Source organism: Gracilinanus agilis, chromosome 6 (genome assembly GCF_016433145.1).
Source record: "Gracilinanus agilis isolate LMUSP501 chromosome 6, AgileGrace, whole genome shotgun sequence".
NCBI lineage: Eukaryota > Metazoa > Chordata > Mammalia > Didelphimorphia > Didelphidae > Gracilinanus > Gracilinanus agilis.
Window position 1 is genome coordinate 233,159,413 of NC_058135.1, and position 18,147 is coordinate 233,177,559.

General features: G+C 36.8%; 1 protein-coding gene across 3 annotated transcripts in view; it reads left to right on the forward strand.

Moving 5' to 3' along the window:
* The window catches only part of PIK3C2A (phosphatidylinositol-4-phosphate 3-kinase catalytic subunit type 2 alpha), a 102,715-nt gene that overhangs the window by 16,133 nt on the left and 68,435 nt on the right, over positions 1-18,147 (forward strand). For all 3 annotated transcript variants that reach the window (XM_044682113.1, XM_044682115.1, XM_044682114.1), the window contains 5 exons: positions 9,407-9,564; positions 11,839-11,959; positions 14,149-14,260; positions 17,410-17,489; positions 17,622-17,685. In XM_044682113.1, the coding sequence (XP_044538048.1) occupies positions 9,407-9,564; positions 11,839-11,959; positions 14,149-14,260; positions 17,410-17,489; positions 17,622-17,685 (535 nt within the window). The remainder of the gene's footprint in view (positions 1-9,406; positions 9,565-11,838; positions 11,960-14,148; positions 14,261-17,409; positions 17,490-17,621; positions 17,686-18,147) is intronic.

Below are 18,147 nucleotides of genomic sequence, written 5' to 3' on the forward strand. Positions count from 1 at the left end.
TATTTGTTTTTTAAAATCCTTTGTGAGGGCAGCTAGGTAGCTCAGTGGATTGACAGTCTAACCTAGAGACAGGAGGTCCTAGTTTCAAATCCAGCCTCAGACACTTCCCAGCTGTGTGACCCTGGGCAAGTCACTTGACCCCCATTGCCCACCCTTACCAGTCTTCCACCTATAAGCCAATGTACAGAAGTTAAGGGTTAAAAAAAAATCTTTTGTGAGCTCCAGTAATTCTTTTTGGACTTGAGACCAAACCATTTTTCATGGAGGCTTTGGATGTATCAGTATTGGCTTTGTTGTCTTTGCCCAAGTTTGTGTTTTTGTCTTTCCCAACACCATAATAGCTTTATATGTTGAGTTTTTTGTTGTTGTTTGCTCATTTTTCAGCCTTTTTCTTGTCTCAACTTAAAAAAAAAAACTTATTACAGATGGTTATTTGTGCAGTTGCCTTCAGAGCTAGTTCTGTATAAGTTTTCAGTTCTTCCATGATGGTATAATCTAAGGAGAGGTGGGTTTAATACTCTCCTAGCCTGTGCTCTGGTCTGTGAGCGATCATAAGCACTCTTTTCCACCCTGGAACTGTGCCAGTCCCTTTCTTCCTGGTCTTCCTCCCTGCCCTGGGACTTCAATCTGGGATTGTGACCTGGACAATACAACAGAGTCCTAAACCAGGAACCAGCACAGGGACCTCTGTAATCTTCTTCTGACTAGTTGTCCGAGCCCCCCTTATTGTATATGGCTGAAGAGCTCTAGAAGCCATTGCTTCTTATTCAGCTGCTCCCAAGTCTTTTGCTGGCTTGCTGAGGTAGGACCTACTTTGGCAAAGTGGTTTGAGCCCCACTCCCGTCACCTGATACAAAAGATCTTTTGTACTTTGTTTTGGGATGAAAATTTGCTCTATTCCATCTTATTTTGAGTTCTCCTATTCCAGAATTTGTTCTGAGGCATTATATCAAAGTTGTTTGTAGGGTAATTTGGGAGATATCAGGAGAGTCAGTGTACCTTCTCTGCGATCTTGGCTCCATTCATCCTAGAGATTATTTTCTGAGTATTAACATCAAGCAGGATATTAAAAACAAATATAGTTGTGTCTGTGTTATAAAGCCCAAATAGAAGGTCACAATTTCCTTTCAAGGATCCAAAAATACTCTTTTTAAAGCCAGCATTGTACTAATTGTAAAAAGACTTAGAATGTTATAATAACAACAGTAGCTTGCATTTAGCACTTTAAGGTTTACAAAGCATTGTACAAATATTGCCTCATTTTATCCTCCAACCAACCTTGGGAGCTAAGTGCTATTATCATCCCCATTTTACAGATAATGAAACCAAGGTAAATAAGATGAGTGATTTGCCCAGGCTTAAACAGTTGTCTAAAGGTTGAATTTGAACTCTGGTCTTCTTGATTCCTGGTTTAGGATTTTGTTCATAATTCTACCTAGCTGCCTATAAAACTTTTCTAGTAAAATTCACTTTAATGCAAAAAATATTGATCTGTCTGCATTGGAAAAACAAAGTGGACACAAAATGTATATTGTTACTCACAGCTGTATGTTAAACTCATTGGATTCATAAGTTTTTCCATTTTTGCTCAGGTATTCTAGATGCATAATGGACTAGGCCCAAAATTGAGTTATAAGAAATTTAAGCTGAGACACAGTTGGAAAATAAGTGTATTTATTGTCATCAGTGATCACAAACTGTGTACTGCTACAAATCCTATGTTGTTTTTTTTCTTAATAATTCCCTAGTGAGGCTGCATTACAGTAAATCATATTCTTTTGTGATATGAGAGGAATTAAAATGACCAGCAACTTAAAGGTCAATGGTGAGTGTAAGTAGACTAAAGTATGTTACTAGAAATAGCTTTCATGCAAAAAATTTAAAGACATCTTTAGAGTCTGAATATCTAACATGTGGCGTGCCTGATATTTTAAGCAATTTTTTGACATCTTTAAGTCTAAAAAATGTCTATTATTAACATAGAAATAAGCTAGTTAAAATGACTTTTTTTCTTTGAAGCAATTTTTTACCTAGTCAAGAGAACCTTATATTTCTATTATATAAACTTGATTGTTGCCTGGCACTTTTATAGTAGGCATCTACAAATTAATTCATATAAGTTCTTCAAATTTATCCCACCCCCATTGAAAAAGGAAGAAAAGCAAAACCTATTAACAAACATGTATAATAAGTCAAAATAAAATTTCACATTAGCCATGTCCAAAAAATATTTATCTCATTTCGTACTCCCAAGTCCTTCATTTTTCTATCATGAGGTGGGTAGCATGCTTCATCTGAGTCATATGGAATTATTATTGGTCATTACATCAATAAGAGTTCCTCATTCAACCAATCAGCAAATATTCATTACCCTTCCTTCAATTCCCCTGCTCACTGTTTCCCTGCTGAGTGAATGTATTTCTGTACCCTATAAGGACAGCCTGGGGTCTCCATATAGCAAAGCTGTGGAAGACCTGTAGACCCCCAGTTTGCAAAGACTCTGGGGTAGCCATAGTGCAGCTAAAGTCAGACATGAGGCTCACTTCTCACCTGAGGCTTCAACCCCTCCCTCTACTCCTTCTTTGCTAAAACTGGACGTTCCAACCAAGAACCACTGATGTGTGCATTCTCTGGGAATCTGGGTTGGATGGTTACTGTAAGGGTTAAAATTAAAGGTTGGACTAAATATATAAAAATGTGATCGCCAAAATTATTACTCAAGTCAGAATGATTTTATAGCAATTTATAAAATAGAGGGAAAGAGTGAAAGTAGAGAAATGAGAAAGAGGGCAAAATAAGAAATCTAGCTTGACAAGCTAGACTATTTTCTACGGCCATGACTTTATTCTGGCAGGACTCCAGAAGCCCCAGCTGGAGAGTCTAGGGGTAAATTAAACAAGCACTCCAGCCATGAGGCTTCCTCCTCCAAGATGGGGGAAAGGGCCTCTCCAGACACTAGTTCCTTCAGGAGCCAGGAAAGGCATCAGCCTTTTTTCACTTATCCATGTGATAGGAAGATTGAAGAGCAGTCCAAGGTCCCAAGCCAGAGCTCCTCCATGGCCAAGTTCAAAGGTCAAAGAGTTTGTCACAGGAAGTTCTTGCCACTTTTAAATACCATTCCTTTCATCACTTCCTATACCTTCCTTCCACTTTACGTGGACCAATTGCAGCTATAGTTTTGCTTAGAACTGCCCAGGGGGCAGTCATTCGATTCTGATTTGTCACCCACTATTACTCATGTGGGTCACAGACCTCCCTTACTTAAAGATAAGTGGGGTGTATACGCTTCTAGTGATTAAATCTAAAAGTGGATGAGGGGAGAGTTAATCCCATCTTCACATTACCCAATGACATTGATTTATCAGCCTGTAGAAAACTGTTTAGATTTGATGAGGTAAACCAAACCCATTGTATCAATTTTTTAAATGATTACCAACTATTGTCTGTGTGAAAAGCTTATCTAATCCTTTAGCTTGTATACATTTCTCTATAAAATACTAGCTATGATGAATAAACGTCACCGTAATTCACCAACAGTGTCTTGTGGTCCTCCATATCCCAGAAAACCTATTCATCTTTACCACCCTGTCTTCTGGACCCACAATAATCTCTCCAGCTTGCCTAGTAGGTGGCGCCCAACATGGGGCTTTTTACATTTCAGGAGCTGGTTGGTCAGAAAAGGGGTTAACATATTTGTAGGAGTGACTGACATTTCTTAGTTTTAAATTGCTTCTCTTCACACTCTGATGAAAGTTCACTTCCCCAGTAACATATATACTTTCTAACTTTGAACCGAATTCATTATCAAAGTAAGAGGAATATCATAATTAGAGAACATAGCCCTTCGATTAGTGGCTGCAAATTCTGAGAAGGAGGTGGATCTGGAGGGAGTGTACTCAGGGATGTGGACGGGGCAGGGGGAGCAGAAGCAGAGCTGGCTGATTCTCCCTGTAATATGACACTGTCCTGAGGAATGCTGTTCAGGGGCATGGTGAAGAGAGGGTTTTCTATTTTTAAATCTACCCTTTTTTTTTTTTTTAATTTTTTTTTTTAAACCCTTAACTTCTGTGTATTGACTTATAGGTGGAAGAGTGGTAAGGGTAGGCAATGGGGGGTCAAGTGACTTGCCCAGGGTCACACAGCTGGGAAGTGTCTGAGGCCAGATTTGAACCTAGGACCTCCTGTCTCTAGGCCTGGCTCTCAATCCACTGAGCTACCCAGCTTGCCCCCTTAAATCTACCCTTTTTGAGGGAGAAAAACCTGCCTTATTTGTGAGTTTTGAATCTCCCTTTTGAGGTTCAGCATTTTGATCTCTTAAAGGAATCTGGTCTGAAGTCAGTCTTGGGTACAAAGAAGATGTCTTTACAGCCTTAATCTTAGCAGCTGGCATGGGGGTGGAGGAATCATTGGCCTAGCAGTACCTAACTTTTACATATGTCTATATTCCTCCTTCCTTTGATTAGTTTAGATGAAAATGAGGATATTCCAGCTGCTCTTCTACCCCTTCACCTTGTTTGTATAAATGTCAATTTATACACCTAGTTATGTGAGATAATTTCCCCTAATTTTTCTTTCCCTCTTCCCTTTCATGTATTCCTCTTCCCTTATGATTGTAAGAGGGGAAAATAGGAATTATTATGGTTGGACTAAATATTTAAGGTTTGGTCACCAGAAATCAATTAACTCGATTTAGAAATAAAATAGACCCAAGTCAGGATGGCTTTTATGGTGGTTTATTTACAGTTAGGAAGGTTGAAGGTAGGGAAATTGAGAGAGAGAAAAACTCTGGCCTGGACCAGAGGCTGGAACCAGGTAGGGATTCAGAGGCCCCAGCAGAAGTTAATTAACAAAGGCTTCTAGCCATAAGGCCTCCTCTAAGAAGAAAGGCCTCCTTGAGGCTAGAGCCTCCAGAAACACCGAGGGAAGAGAAAGAGAGTCAGCCTAACTTTCCCATGTGACAATTCAAAGGGAAGCCATCTGAGGTCTCCCCAGAGCTCCTTCCACACCAAGTTCAAAGTGCCAAAAGCTCCCCAAAGGCAGTTACCATCATATTTAAAAGATAGCATCTTTCATCACTTCCTGGATCCACCTCCAATTTCAAGTGGTCAAATGACAGCCTCAACTCTGTTTTGGACTGCCCAGGGGGCAGTCCCTTGTTTTTGATTTGTCACTTACTATCATGTGTGGATCACAGACATTATTGAGACTAAAGTCTAAAGAATGAATGAGGGCAAGCTAATTCCATTTACACATGATCAAGAAGAAATAATAGCACCATTCCTAGGCCTTAACTAATTTGACTCACTCTGTAACTCCTGATAATGTTAGGCTTCAGAAGGGACACATCATCTCCATATTTGAATGTACATGTTTTATCTTTATTTAATCCCTTATTATTTATTCACAGTTACCTATTTATGTTGCTCTTTTTACTTTAAAGTCTTACTTTCTGTCTTAGAATTGAGACCATGTATCAGTTCCAAAGCAGAAGAGCAGTAAGGGTTAGGCCTGTGTTGGCAAAGATGTTGTATACATGCTCTGGCGTGCCGGAGGGGGCTACTCCCTTCTCCCTCTCCATAGCACCTCAGGACATTTTTCACATGCTCCACCCAGCAGCTCACATTATGAACACTTTCTCCCTCCACTGTCTGGTGTAATGCATAGGCTCACAGGCAGCTTGAAGGTATAGTTTGGGCATGTGATCTCTAAAAAGTTGACCAGTGATATCTAGGCAGTGAGGTTTAAGTAACTTGCCCAGGGTCACATAGCTAGAAGTTATCTAAGGACAGATTTGAATTTAGGGTCTCCTGTCTTCAGGTCTGGCTCTTTATCCACCAAGCCATCTACCTGCCCCAAATAGCTCGTTTGTATATAGCTGTTTGCATGTTCTTTCCCCATTAGATTGTGAGCTCTTTAAGGACAGGGATTGTCTTTTGCATCCCTAGAACTTAGCAGACTACCTGGTGCATAGGAGGTGCTTAATACATGCTTATTAATTAACTGACTAATCCCTTATCTAACTTGCCTTTCCCTGTTGTACTTCCTCTTCCTTCTTCCTATCCTATTTCCTTAATTAGTTTAATGCATTTTTAATAGGATGTGTCTCTGTGTTCAGCTTTCCTTTATCCAGTTTAGATTAAAGCCAGGCTCATAGAGATACTTCCTACTTCTTTTGGCATATTTGAATAATCTTTATCACATATATACCTATATGTGAGATAGTGTTTTTAGTTTCCTTTGTCCTCCTTTCTTCTCTAATATCCTGTCCTTTCCCTTTCTATCTTAAGGCCATCAAAACAAAAAAACTATCCTCAGACCTCATATGAGCTCTGTAGATACTGACTATACTTTTGTGTCTTGTCTGCTTGTTAGAATATAAACAATTCGTCCCCAAATAATCTTTTTCCCTTTGGCTTTTTCATCATAGGCGCTGTTGCATTAAAAATTCATGTTTTTCCTCTGTAGGATTATACTAACTTTGTCAGATAAGTAGTTTGGGGTTTTAAACCATTGACTTTTTCCTTTTGTAATATTGTATTCCTGGCTTTCCTCTCCTTTCTAGGAGGACTTGTCAAGTCTTCTTAAATCCTAACTGTAGTTCCTTGATGTTTGAAATTTTTCTTTTTGACTACTAACAATATTTTTCTCTTTGATCTGAAGCTCAGGATTTTGGTTATATTTTTAGGAGATTTCATTTGTAAGAGTTTAAATTAAATTAAAATTAAGTTTTCTGCTAAATATGAGAATTCTAAAGTAATAGTGTGGTCACAGATTTAAAAATATTATAGCTTGAGTCATAATGACTTTTAGCAACTTTATTTACAGAAGTGGAATGAGTGAAAGTGGAAAAATATAGATAAAGAGACAGATTCTAATAAGCCTACCAGCCCTTTTCCTGAGAAGTCAGGCTCAGCCCTAGCAGGGCTTCCCCAAGACTCTATCTCCATGTGGATTTCCCAGTAATCCTCAGCCAGAAGTCCCAGTGTTGTCCTCAGCCATGGTTCCACCAACACAGCCTCATCCAAAGCCAAGGCAGGAATCTCAGTCATTTACCCAGCAACCCAATGCAGGATCCAGGGAAAAGGTCTCCCAGGAAAGGAATCCCCAGAACCAATCTCTCCAAACGCCAGGAAGGGAATGAATCCAGACCATGTGGGTTTTCTCTTTTATCCTCTTTTTTTTTCCATATCACTTCCTATTACTTCCTGTCACTCCTCCTTCTTCATAGAAACCAATGGCAGTCTTTCAGTTTGCCTAGCACTGCCCAAAGGGAGGGGGTGGGGGGGCAGTGGCCTTTCGAGTTGTCACTTACTTATAGTAAGTGACTTGTGAACTCTCATACTTAATGTAAGTAGGGGTACTTTAAGTTCTTGGTTTCATTAACAAAAAATAGACAAGGGGAGAGTTCATCCTATCTTCTCACATTTTGTAGCTTCTTTCAGAAGGTGACCAGTGGGTTCTATTTCATATTGCCCTCAGATTCTAAAAAATTTGGATAGCTTTCATTAATGATTTCTTAAAATGAGATATCCAAGCTACTTTTTTTTTTGCCATGATTACAAATATTTTGATTCTTCCGATCTCACTTTAAACTATTTCCAAGTCATCTTTCAGTGATATATATCTTACATTTGTCTTTTGATTTTACTTTAACATTTTTTTGTTATTCTGTTTTTGTTTTCTGATTGATTCATTCTTATTTTCAGGTCATTCAATTATTGGGTAAAGTTTCCCAGGATCAGTTCTTAGATGTTGATTTTCCTTACCAAGTTCTATTTTGTATCGCTTATTTCATTTCTTTCAATTATTTTTCTAGTCCTTGTGGCCAGAACTTTGTTTTTCTATGGTTCTACTTGTAGTTGAGAACTTATTCCCCTTCTGGGTTAACCCCAGGGATATATAACCTATGGTTATAAATATATGGTTTTAAAAATATTTTGACAACTGTATATCAATATAGTTGATTTCCTTTGTAATTCGATGTATTTTAAATTGATTTAAAAGCATTATTCTGGGGCAGCTGGGTAGCTCAGTGGATTGAGAGTCAGGCTTAGAGATGGGAGGTCCTAGGTTCAAATCTGGCCTCAGACACTTCCCAGCTATGTGACTCCGGGTAAGTCACTTGACCCCCATTGGCCCACCCTTACCACTCTTCCACCAAGGAGCCAATACACAGAAGTTAAGGGTTTAAAAAAAATTAAAAAAAAAAAAACAACATTATTCTGAGGATTTCATAAACCAGCATGTTGTCAAAGGGGGCCATGATTCAAAAAATGGTTATAATCCCATCATTTATCAAAACCTTGGGTGTTTCTATTTCTTTATTGACTTTAAAGTTTTGTACTCATTTCACCAGCCTCCAGTGTCTGATTTGGGGACATATGCTCCAGTCAAACTCTGGTCCTTTACTTCTGGATAGTATGTGTAGACCCTGCTGGGTTCTGAATGTGATGACTAAGAGTAGGCTCCTATTTGATTTTGTCTCCTACTGCCATATGTAGTGTGCTTCCATATGGAGCTTCTGTGTTCCCTCTCCCCCCCCCCCCCCTTCCCCCATGGACCCAGGGCTTTAGGACCACCTTGTACTAGGTATTGCCCAGAGCCTTTTTCGTGCTATGGTTAGGGAACAGGACCACCCTAAGCTGGATTTTACTTGAGACCTTTCTCCTGTTAGAGATCCAGGGGATGCATTTAGTGTCATTACTGTGCCTTCTATGTATAGTAGCTGGTTTTTGTTCACACTGAAAGGGGAAGCCAAGTTCTAACTTCCAAAGTCTTGATTTTCTGTTTCTTTGTCTTGAACCATTTGAGCAAGCAAAGTTTTTTAGATGGAATTTGATATTAACCGTCATTTGATGTAGTTTTGCTCTTATATCATTTTTAGATATTACTTATAAGGAATGAAGGCGTGGTGGTAGTAATATATAAACAACTTAGTTCAAAATGTTTTATTCATTGTTCAAAAACATCATAGTCTTGAAGTTCTGAGGGTAAGATTATATAAGAGAAATCAAAATCTATTCTCCTCCCCCACCCCCACCAGGTTCCAGTAATCTTTGTGGATACTTTGCAGTGAAGGTAGGATGTATTTAGAAATATTGAATATTCTTTACAGAGAAACTAAAACATAGATTGTTGTACAGTTTCTTTTTATCCATTGTATACTCAACAGGTGTTGATGATTGATGCTTGTACAAATATGCTGAAAATCCTTCCACTTGTGCTCTTCATATCACTCATATTTTAAGGTCCGTGCTATTGGGATTTTCCAACAGGATTTCATTCATAGTAATACTTAGACTTTTCTAGAGTTGAACAAAGATACATGGGAGTGTAAAACAGTAAGCAAACTAGTATATAAGCATTCTTAAATGCAGCTTTTAACAAGTAATTTTTAAATTGACAGATTGAGGACCAACTTTCCACATACCAGTCGACTCACAAATCCAGGTTATGTGCTAAGCCCAGTAATGATGCAAAGAAACACGAGCGGAGAGAATTCTAGTGTGAAGGTTTCCATAGAAATTGAAGGATTTCAGTTACCAGTTACTTTTACATGTGATGGTATGTCTTAAATATTTGAATTGACTTGTTCTAAATGAAGGGTAATGAATTCTTGGAAATAAGTGTCAAGGTTGTAATTCTTTTGAATTAGATATTACTAAATTCCATTATTTGGTAATTTGTCATTCACTTGGATAACTTTTGGGGTTACACTGTTGAGAAAATAGGTAATCCGGTAGGTACTTGGTTGCTTTAAAAAGAATTTTGAATTTTACTTGTTAATCATTGATATATTTGGCTCTGGTTCAAATGCATGAGATGGATGGAAGCTAATTATAGACTTTTTCAATTTTTAAATGTTTTGCCTTTGGGATTTTATGCAGAGAACATATAATTTTTTAGTTGTAGCCATCTCTAATAGGTTAAGTATCACTTGTACATAGACATCCTTTTTTTTATCTGAAAGCCTGTTCCCAGCCCCAAGTACCACCCGAGATTTTCTAGGTAACTCCTTTTATTTTTTTTAAATGACTTTCTTAGCATAATCTGATGTATTTTTATAGTTACAAACTTTCATCATACTGAAAGCAACAGGAATACAATGTTTTTAAACAACAGGAATACAGTGTTTTTAAACAAAAGTTTTTAAACTTTTACATCATATTCACTCAAAATTATGTAATTTCTTTCTTTAAGGGCTCCAAATCTGGAGAATCTTTTAATACATGGTCATATTCTTTTTAGTCTTGTACTTTAAAGACGTTTTAAAAATAATAAGCCTCTGAAAAACAGAAATATCTACCAAATGCACTAATCATAAACCAACTAGTTAGATTAGTTTACATGAAAAATTAAAGATTATATTTATTTAATATTAATTTTTTTAAATTAAAGTCAAGATGTACAGGAAGCACTCATTTGGACCAATAAAGTAGTACTTGATCAAACAACTCAAAGACAATATTTGGTTGTAATGTGTAATTTAATTAATCAAATGTATAACTTCAAGTTAAAATCTGACTAAAGTTATGTGACAACTTAGCCATTCCTAAAAAGGATTTTAAATGTTTTATCATTTTGCCAAAATTAATTTACAAGTAAAAAACTTAATATATTCATGAAGTAACCCTACCATATTATGTTGTTAAGGGTCAGTGTCACCATAGTTTGTTGAAGACTGGTGCACGTTATAGATGACTGAGTAGAGTTCTTTGCTATACTTTTATTTTCCTTTAAACTATTCCATTTTGATGAGAGTGCCAGGTACAGTTATTCTAAACAGTTGGTATTGCCAAATCTATTAATTTTTTTATAATTTAAGTAGTAGTGGTAGTAGTAGTTGTTGTTGTTGCTATTAGTATTCACCTAATACCCAAAGATGGTGACAAGTGAAGGTTGAAAACTTACATATTAGTCTATAAATTTAATCTTAGGTTTTGGGGGCAGACAATATTATACACATTCCCATCCGTTTATGTACTCTTCCATAAATTACTCCATAAAAATCCTACTCTGATGCTTAATCATGACATGGAGGTGACTGGGTTGTCAAAGGCTCTGCCAACAGAATGCAAGCTTCGTTAAGGTCTGTCATGCTGGAAAAGCTCTGAAGATGTACTTTGTAATAGGCTGTGTGCCTCCTGTCTGAGGACCAGCTGATTCTGTTTAGAGAAGCTTAATACCAGGCTGGCCACAGGATGATGAAGTTTTTTTTGGTAAAATAAGATTCTCTAATAATTTATAACTAAGTTAGGGAGAGGTTTTAATTTGCCTCTGGAGAGGGGAAATGAATTCCGCACTGATCAAATTATATGCTTTTAAAGTGAACTATTGTTATTAGAAAGTAAGCTTCTTGAGGGTAGTTGGTCTTTTTATATTTGCTGTGTTTTACACATTGTAGACATTAAATGAATAAAGAAGCATTAATTTGTAGTTGCAGAATACTTCATATAAAGTGTATAATTATTCGAGCCCCACAATGCTGTGAGATAGGAAGTACAAATATTATCCTTATTTTACAGCTAAGGAAACAGTCTTTTAAGAGAGTAAGTGACTGCCCAGGTTTCATACAGCCCGTAAGTAGTAAAAGCAGATATCAGATCTTCTGACACCTGTCTGATAATGCTCATTCTACTACACTATATTAGATCTGTTCCTTTTTATAACTTACCATAAGCATTTTTTTCCCAGTATACTTCCAAGTGGTATCTTCTTCACATGAGTTTGCATTAAGAAAGTGACCTTTTTGATTTAAGAGCAACTTAGACTATATAGAAAACTGTGTGTAGTTAAATGAGTAAAAGTGGGTTGACATGTAACTCATTTTTTTTATAGTGAGTTCTACTGTTGAGATTATAATAATGCAAGCACTTTGCTGGGTCCATGATGACTTGAATCAAGTAGATGTTGGCAGCTATGTCCTTAAAGTCTGTGGTCAAGAGGAAGTGCTGCAGAAGTAAGCATAATTACTTTTTTATTATTTTACACATTGATATATGCTCTTTAATGTGAAATCTTCTAATGGTTGAAGATATTTAGTTCAAAATTATGAATATTATTGCAATACAGATAATATGGATTCTATTCAACTTTTATTTTTTTAAAAACCCTTACCTTCCATCTAAGGGAGAGGAATCATAAGGGTTACTGTGAAGTGTGAATCAAATTTTCTTTGTCTCTCAATCTGCAACTTTTAATTTAATCAACCAGAAACTGAAAACACCCACAGACACTGTCCCCCTGGGTAGTGCTAGGCAATTTGGAAGCTGTGATTGGCCCCTGTGAAGAGGGGAAGGGACAAAAAGGACTATAAAAGTCCTGATTTTCTTCAGCTAGTGAGTCGTCTTCAGCTTGGAGCTTTGGCTGGTGACCTGCGTCTTGGAGGTGACTTTGGACTTGGACCTTGGCTCTTGGACTATTTCTTGGGTGACTGAGTAGCTGGCCTTCCTACCCTGGCTTCTGGAGAAATTAGTTCTGGAGAGGCCTTCCCCTCTTAGAGGAGAACGTGTAGGTGGAATACCGAGTCCTTCAGTCGAGGGTTAACAAGCCCTGATAGGCTAGACATCTTCTCTACCCTCTTTTTGTATTTCTCTACTTTCACTTCTTCCACCCTTTTGTAAATAAAAGCTTCTAAAAGTCATTTTGGCAACTTGAGCATCAGCAACCACAATATTAATTTAGAATTCTCATATTTAGTCAAACCCTTAATTTAATTCCTTACACTACATAGTCAGGGTTAGTGGACTTGCTCAGGATCACACAGCTAGGTAGCTTCTTTGAAGCCAGTTTTGAACCCAGGTCATCCAGACTCCGGGCCTGGTGTTCCATCTACTGTGCTGGCTGCCCCTTCAGTTTTTCTTTTTTCTTTTTTTTCTTTTTTTAAATTTATATGCATATGGTTATTTGGGCTGTTAAATGTCCACAAGCATAACCATGGTGTGGTCACCTACTTTAGTAGATGTGGTGCTGTGGTTTGTTACTTTTTAGTTGTCAGCCTGGGCTTGTTTTCAGTGGTTTATCATGAGCATCTTGTCCATCATTTTGTCTCATTTATTTGCCAAATAATTTGCTATATCTAAGTGTTTTTCCCCTGTATTCTTACTGCCTTTAATGTCATACTGTCTAGGCATTTAGAAATATCTATTTTTTGTACATTACTTTGAACACCTCTCTCCTGATAGAATGCATCCAGTTCTTTTTGTTTGTTTTAAAATTCCTAATCCTGAGTTCCACATTGATCTGTTTATGCATATTTTACCATCCATCTCAACTGCCAGTGGTTATATTGTCTTCAGTGTGTAAGGAATTAAATTAAGGGTTGCCTAAATATGTGAGAATTCTAAAATAATCTTCAGGTCACCTATTTAAAATATTATAGCTCAAGCCAAAATGACTTTTAATAGCTTTTATTTACAAAAGGATGGAAAGAGTGAAAGTAGAGAAATACAAAAAGAGGGTAAAGAAGATGTCTACCCTATCACACTAAATATTGCTCTGGTGCTTGACTCAGCCCAGCAGGGCTTGTTAACCCTTGACCGGAGGAGGACCCAGAGTTCCACCCACACAGCCTCCTCCAAGAAGGGAAGGCCTCTTCAAAACTAACCTCTCTCTCTAGACACCAGGAAAGGAAGGCCAACTACTCACTCACCCAAGAGGCAGTCCAAGTCCTAAGTTACCTCCAAGAGGCAGGTCACCAGTCAAAGACAACTACGAAGACAATGATCTTTGTGATCTCTAGTGAAGATCAGGACTTTTATAGTCCTTTTTGTCCCTTTCCCCTCTTCACAGGGGCCAGTCACAGCTTCCAAATTGCCTAGCCCTGGGGTGGGCAGGTGTTTGTGGGATTCACACCTCTCATCCTCTGAAGGTGTCAATTTTTTATCATGGTATCCACTTGTTTCTGATTGATTGGGTTAAAAGGGTGGAGCTCTCCAAGTAAGTGACTTGTGAATTCTCTTATTTGATGGCTTACAAAGTGTTAAGGAGGAGGGTTTTCAGTTTTGGTTGATCAATTTAAAAGTTGTGATGCAAGACAAAGAAAGTCTAATTCAAACTTTACAAGTGAAATATCTTATCCTGGGTCTTCATATTTATAATTTTTAGCTTTATTAAAAGAACATTGCTAAATAATTATTCTTTTAACAGTAACCATTGCCTTGGAAGTCATGAGTATATTCAGAACTCTCGAAAATGGGACACAGAGATTAAACTGCAGCTCTTGACCTTCAATGCAATGTGTCAAGATCTGGCTCGAACAGTGAGTATATGCCTTTAAAAGAGAAAAACATACTTGATTCTGATTGAGTTTTTTAAAAATTAAATTGCTTTAAAAAATTGGTTATTGGATTGCATTATTCAATAGTGGTTCATAAGAATAGCATTCTTTAAAAGCCCAGCATTGGAGTTGGGGGATAATAAAATGATACAAACTTTTTGTTCTAACATGATTACTTGTGGGGAGTCATGCTAGTCTGCAGGAGTCCTTAGCTACAAGATTTGAGAATTAAGTTGAAAGGAAAATACTAATTGTATCTTGTACCTTTGGATAAAAAGAACAAGACCTGAGAGTTGGGGAAGAAGAAAAAAATAAGGACTTGATTTATTGATACAGAAGAGAAAAGGGACTTTTATAATTAAAAAATTTACTGCTGACATTTGAGGAAAATGTTTTTCTAATTTGGCATCATATTAGAAGATACTACATAATGCACAATTAAGACAATTTATAATATTGTTACTATTTAGATCTATTTACTAAGTGTGGGTACTAGAAAAACACAAGTACAAAAAAAGAAAGTAACTATTTGAAATGAGCTTAAAAGTTGTACATGTACATATACAAATAGATACAGCATAAGCATAAAGCTATTATATACCTAAACACACAAAAGAGAGTTTTGGAGGGAGCTGCCCATTAGTGGGATCAGGATGGATGTCATGCAGAAAGTGATGCCTTAGCATTGTCTTAAAGAATTAAGAGAGAAACTCTTTGAGTTGAGGCTAGAAAGGAGTAAATTCCGGGGTGGGAAGAGGCCAGCATTGGGAGTGTCCAGTTCAGCAAAGTACAGGAGTAATGATAACATTTAAAGGCTTGTGTAACACTAAACAGTGTAATTTATATAGAAGCAATAGGAAGCAATTGGAGTTAGTTGAGTAGGGAGAATTACATGATAGGATCTGTACATAAGGGAAATTATTTTGGAAGCATTGTGTAGAATAGATGAGAGTGATGGGAGATTTGAGGTTGGGAGATCAGTGAGGAGGCTGTTAAAATATTCTAGGCTAGAGGTAATGAGGGCTTGAAATAAAGTGGTACCCAAATTATGTGAGTGGAGAGATGGGGTAATATGTGACAAAAGTTATAAAGATAAGATTTGATAAGTGATTGGGTTTATGGCATATAAAGGGTCTTGAGAAGATAATGACAAGATTGTAAGCCAGTAGAACTGAGAGGGTTGTTGATGTCTTTGACAGAAATAGATATATTGGGAAGAGGGGAAGATTTAGGGGAGAAAATGTTCAGTTTTAGATGTTGAGGTTAGGATGTTTTGAGGACACCCAGTTTGAAATATATCACTATCATCATCATCATTTATATACTGTTTACTGTATATGTCAGGCACTCTACTAAGTGCTTTACAAGGATTACCTCCATTTTACTGATGAGGACACTGAAACAGATTAAGTGACTTGCCAAAGTTCATACAATCAGTAAGTGTTCAGAGGCTATATTTGAAACTTAACTCTTCCTAATTCCATATCCTCTGTGTCACATACTTGTCAGTTGATGGTGTTGTGGAAATGAAGCTTGAGAAAATGACTGGACTGTAGATTTTTGAATCATTAGTATAGATGGTAGTTAATCCATGGAATTTTAACTACAGAGAGCAGAGAACCAAAAACAGAATCGTGGTAAGCACCTATAGTTAGAAGGCGTGATTTGTATGCTGACTTATGAGAAGAAACTGAGGAGTGATAGAAAAACTGGTTGAGAGGAAACTCAGGAGAAAGTATCCTGTAAGAGAGGGTAATCAGATGAAATTGATTAGTATTGATAAAAGACCAACAGATTTCACAATTAAGAAATGATTGGTAATTTTGGAGAGAACAGTTTTAGTTGAGTGATATTAAAAACTAGATTGCAAAGGATTAAGAAGGGGATCAGAGACAAAGAAGCTTGAGGTAGTGAGTGTAGACTTTTTCAAGGAGTTCAGCCAAGAAGGGAAGGAGAAATATAGATTCACTGGAGAATGGTACTATCTAGTTTAGATTTTTTTAAAAAATGAGTTTTTATAGATGTCTTTTTTTAATATTCCATAATTTACTGCAATATATTTCTATTTCCCAGAGCCATCCTATGTAACAAATGGTATTTTAAAAGATTAAAAAGAGAGAGAGAGAGAGAGAAAGAGAGAGAGAGAGAGAAACAAAACTGATCATTAAAAAAAGTCTGAAAATATATACAATGTATGACATTTATGACTTCCCACCTCTACAGAGGAGCAGATTAAAAGCATCTTCCCATCTTTTTTGAATCATGCAACATTAGTAAAGTTATTTTTTCTTAATATGGCAGAAACTTTTGGATATATTTGAAAGCAGTAGAGAAGGAATCAATTGATAGGGAGATGTTGAAAATTCTAAAGAGATTTTCAAAAAATCCATTTTATTCTAGCAGTCATGGATAAATAGTGTTTTTACTTTCTTGAGCAATAGAACCCCATGGCACTAATAGATAACTAAACTGGTGGTAATGGTAGTAGTCCACATTTGTTTATTATTGGGAAAAAAGAATTGCAGAGTTTCGCTTCTTCCCTATCTTACTCCATCCTACCTTTATCCTGATTTCCATTTAGCTACATTTAAAAGTAATTTTTTTTTTTTGTTCTGCCATTTTTTAAAAAAATTAAAACCCTTACCTTCCATCTTGGAGTCAATACTGTGTATTTGCTCCAAGGCAGAAGAGTGGAAAGGGCTAGGCAATGGGGGTTAAGGGACTTGCCCAGGATCACACAGCTGGGAAGTGTCTGAGTCCATATTTGAACCTAGGATCTCCCGTTTCTAGGCCTGGGTCTCAATCCATTGAGCTACCCAGTTGCACCATGCCGTGGCCGCCCCCATCCCCCTCCTGCCATTTTTACATAGAAAATTAGAACAGTAACGATTTTTGTTTTTGAAAGTATTTCTATATTTGAATCTAGACTTAACTACTTTCATGTACTTTCTTTTGAAAATGTTTGTCAGAATATTCCTTAATAATCTCATAAGAAATCAACCTAGAACCTGTCTTGTTTTGTCTTCAATTTAAAAAACAATTCTAGTGTAAAAGTACTCCTTATCTGGTTTGGCAATCAAAATAGTAAAGGTATTAGACATTTACTTTAATATACATATTTTTGTATTTAGGCAGAAGATGATAAAACACCTACAGATTTAAGCAAATATCTACACCATATAGAAAATCCATTTAAAGAATTCATGACAAGGTATGGTATTTAAGGTTTATTTTGTAAGCATGTAAACACATTTCAGGAAATTAGTATATTACTTTTTGTTGAATATACCATTAATGTTTGTAAACCATCTCCTTCAGCCATAGTAGTTATTTTTTATTTCAGACATTCTATTGAAGAACTTCTAGATACTTATCATAACCAAGTGGAAATGGCTTTTCAGAATGAAGTAAGTATTTAAAATTTTTGGCTTCTCAATTCCCAGATTCTTGCTGGTATTTTTGTTTAAAATAGTTTTGATTTGGAACTAAGTAATCTTAAAAGATTAGGAAATGTTCAGAGGAACTGCTTGTCAGCTTTGAGAGGGGGGAGGAAAAGAGGGGAGGTCATGAATCGTAACCATGGGAAAATATTCTAAATAAAAAAATGATTAGGAAATGTATTGCAGAATGGTTTATTCTTGAGACCCAAGCCTTTAGATTTGATGATTGTTTTTTTTTTTTTTTTTTTTTTTTTTTTTAACATTTATTAATATTCATTTTTAACGTGGTTACATGATTCATGCTCCCCTTTCCCCTTCAACCCCCCCCCGCGCCCCCCCCCCCACCCTTGGCCGATGCGCGTTTCCACTAGTTTTGTCATGTGTCCTTGATCAAGACCAATTTCCAAATTGTTGGTAGTTGCATTGGTG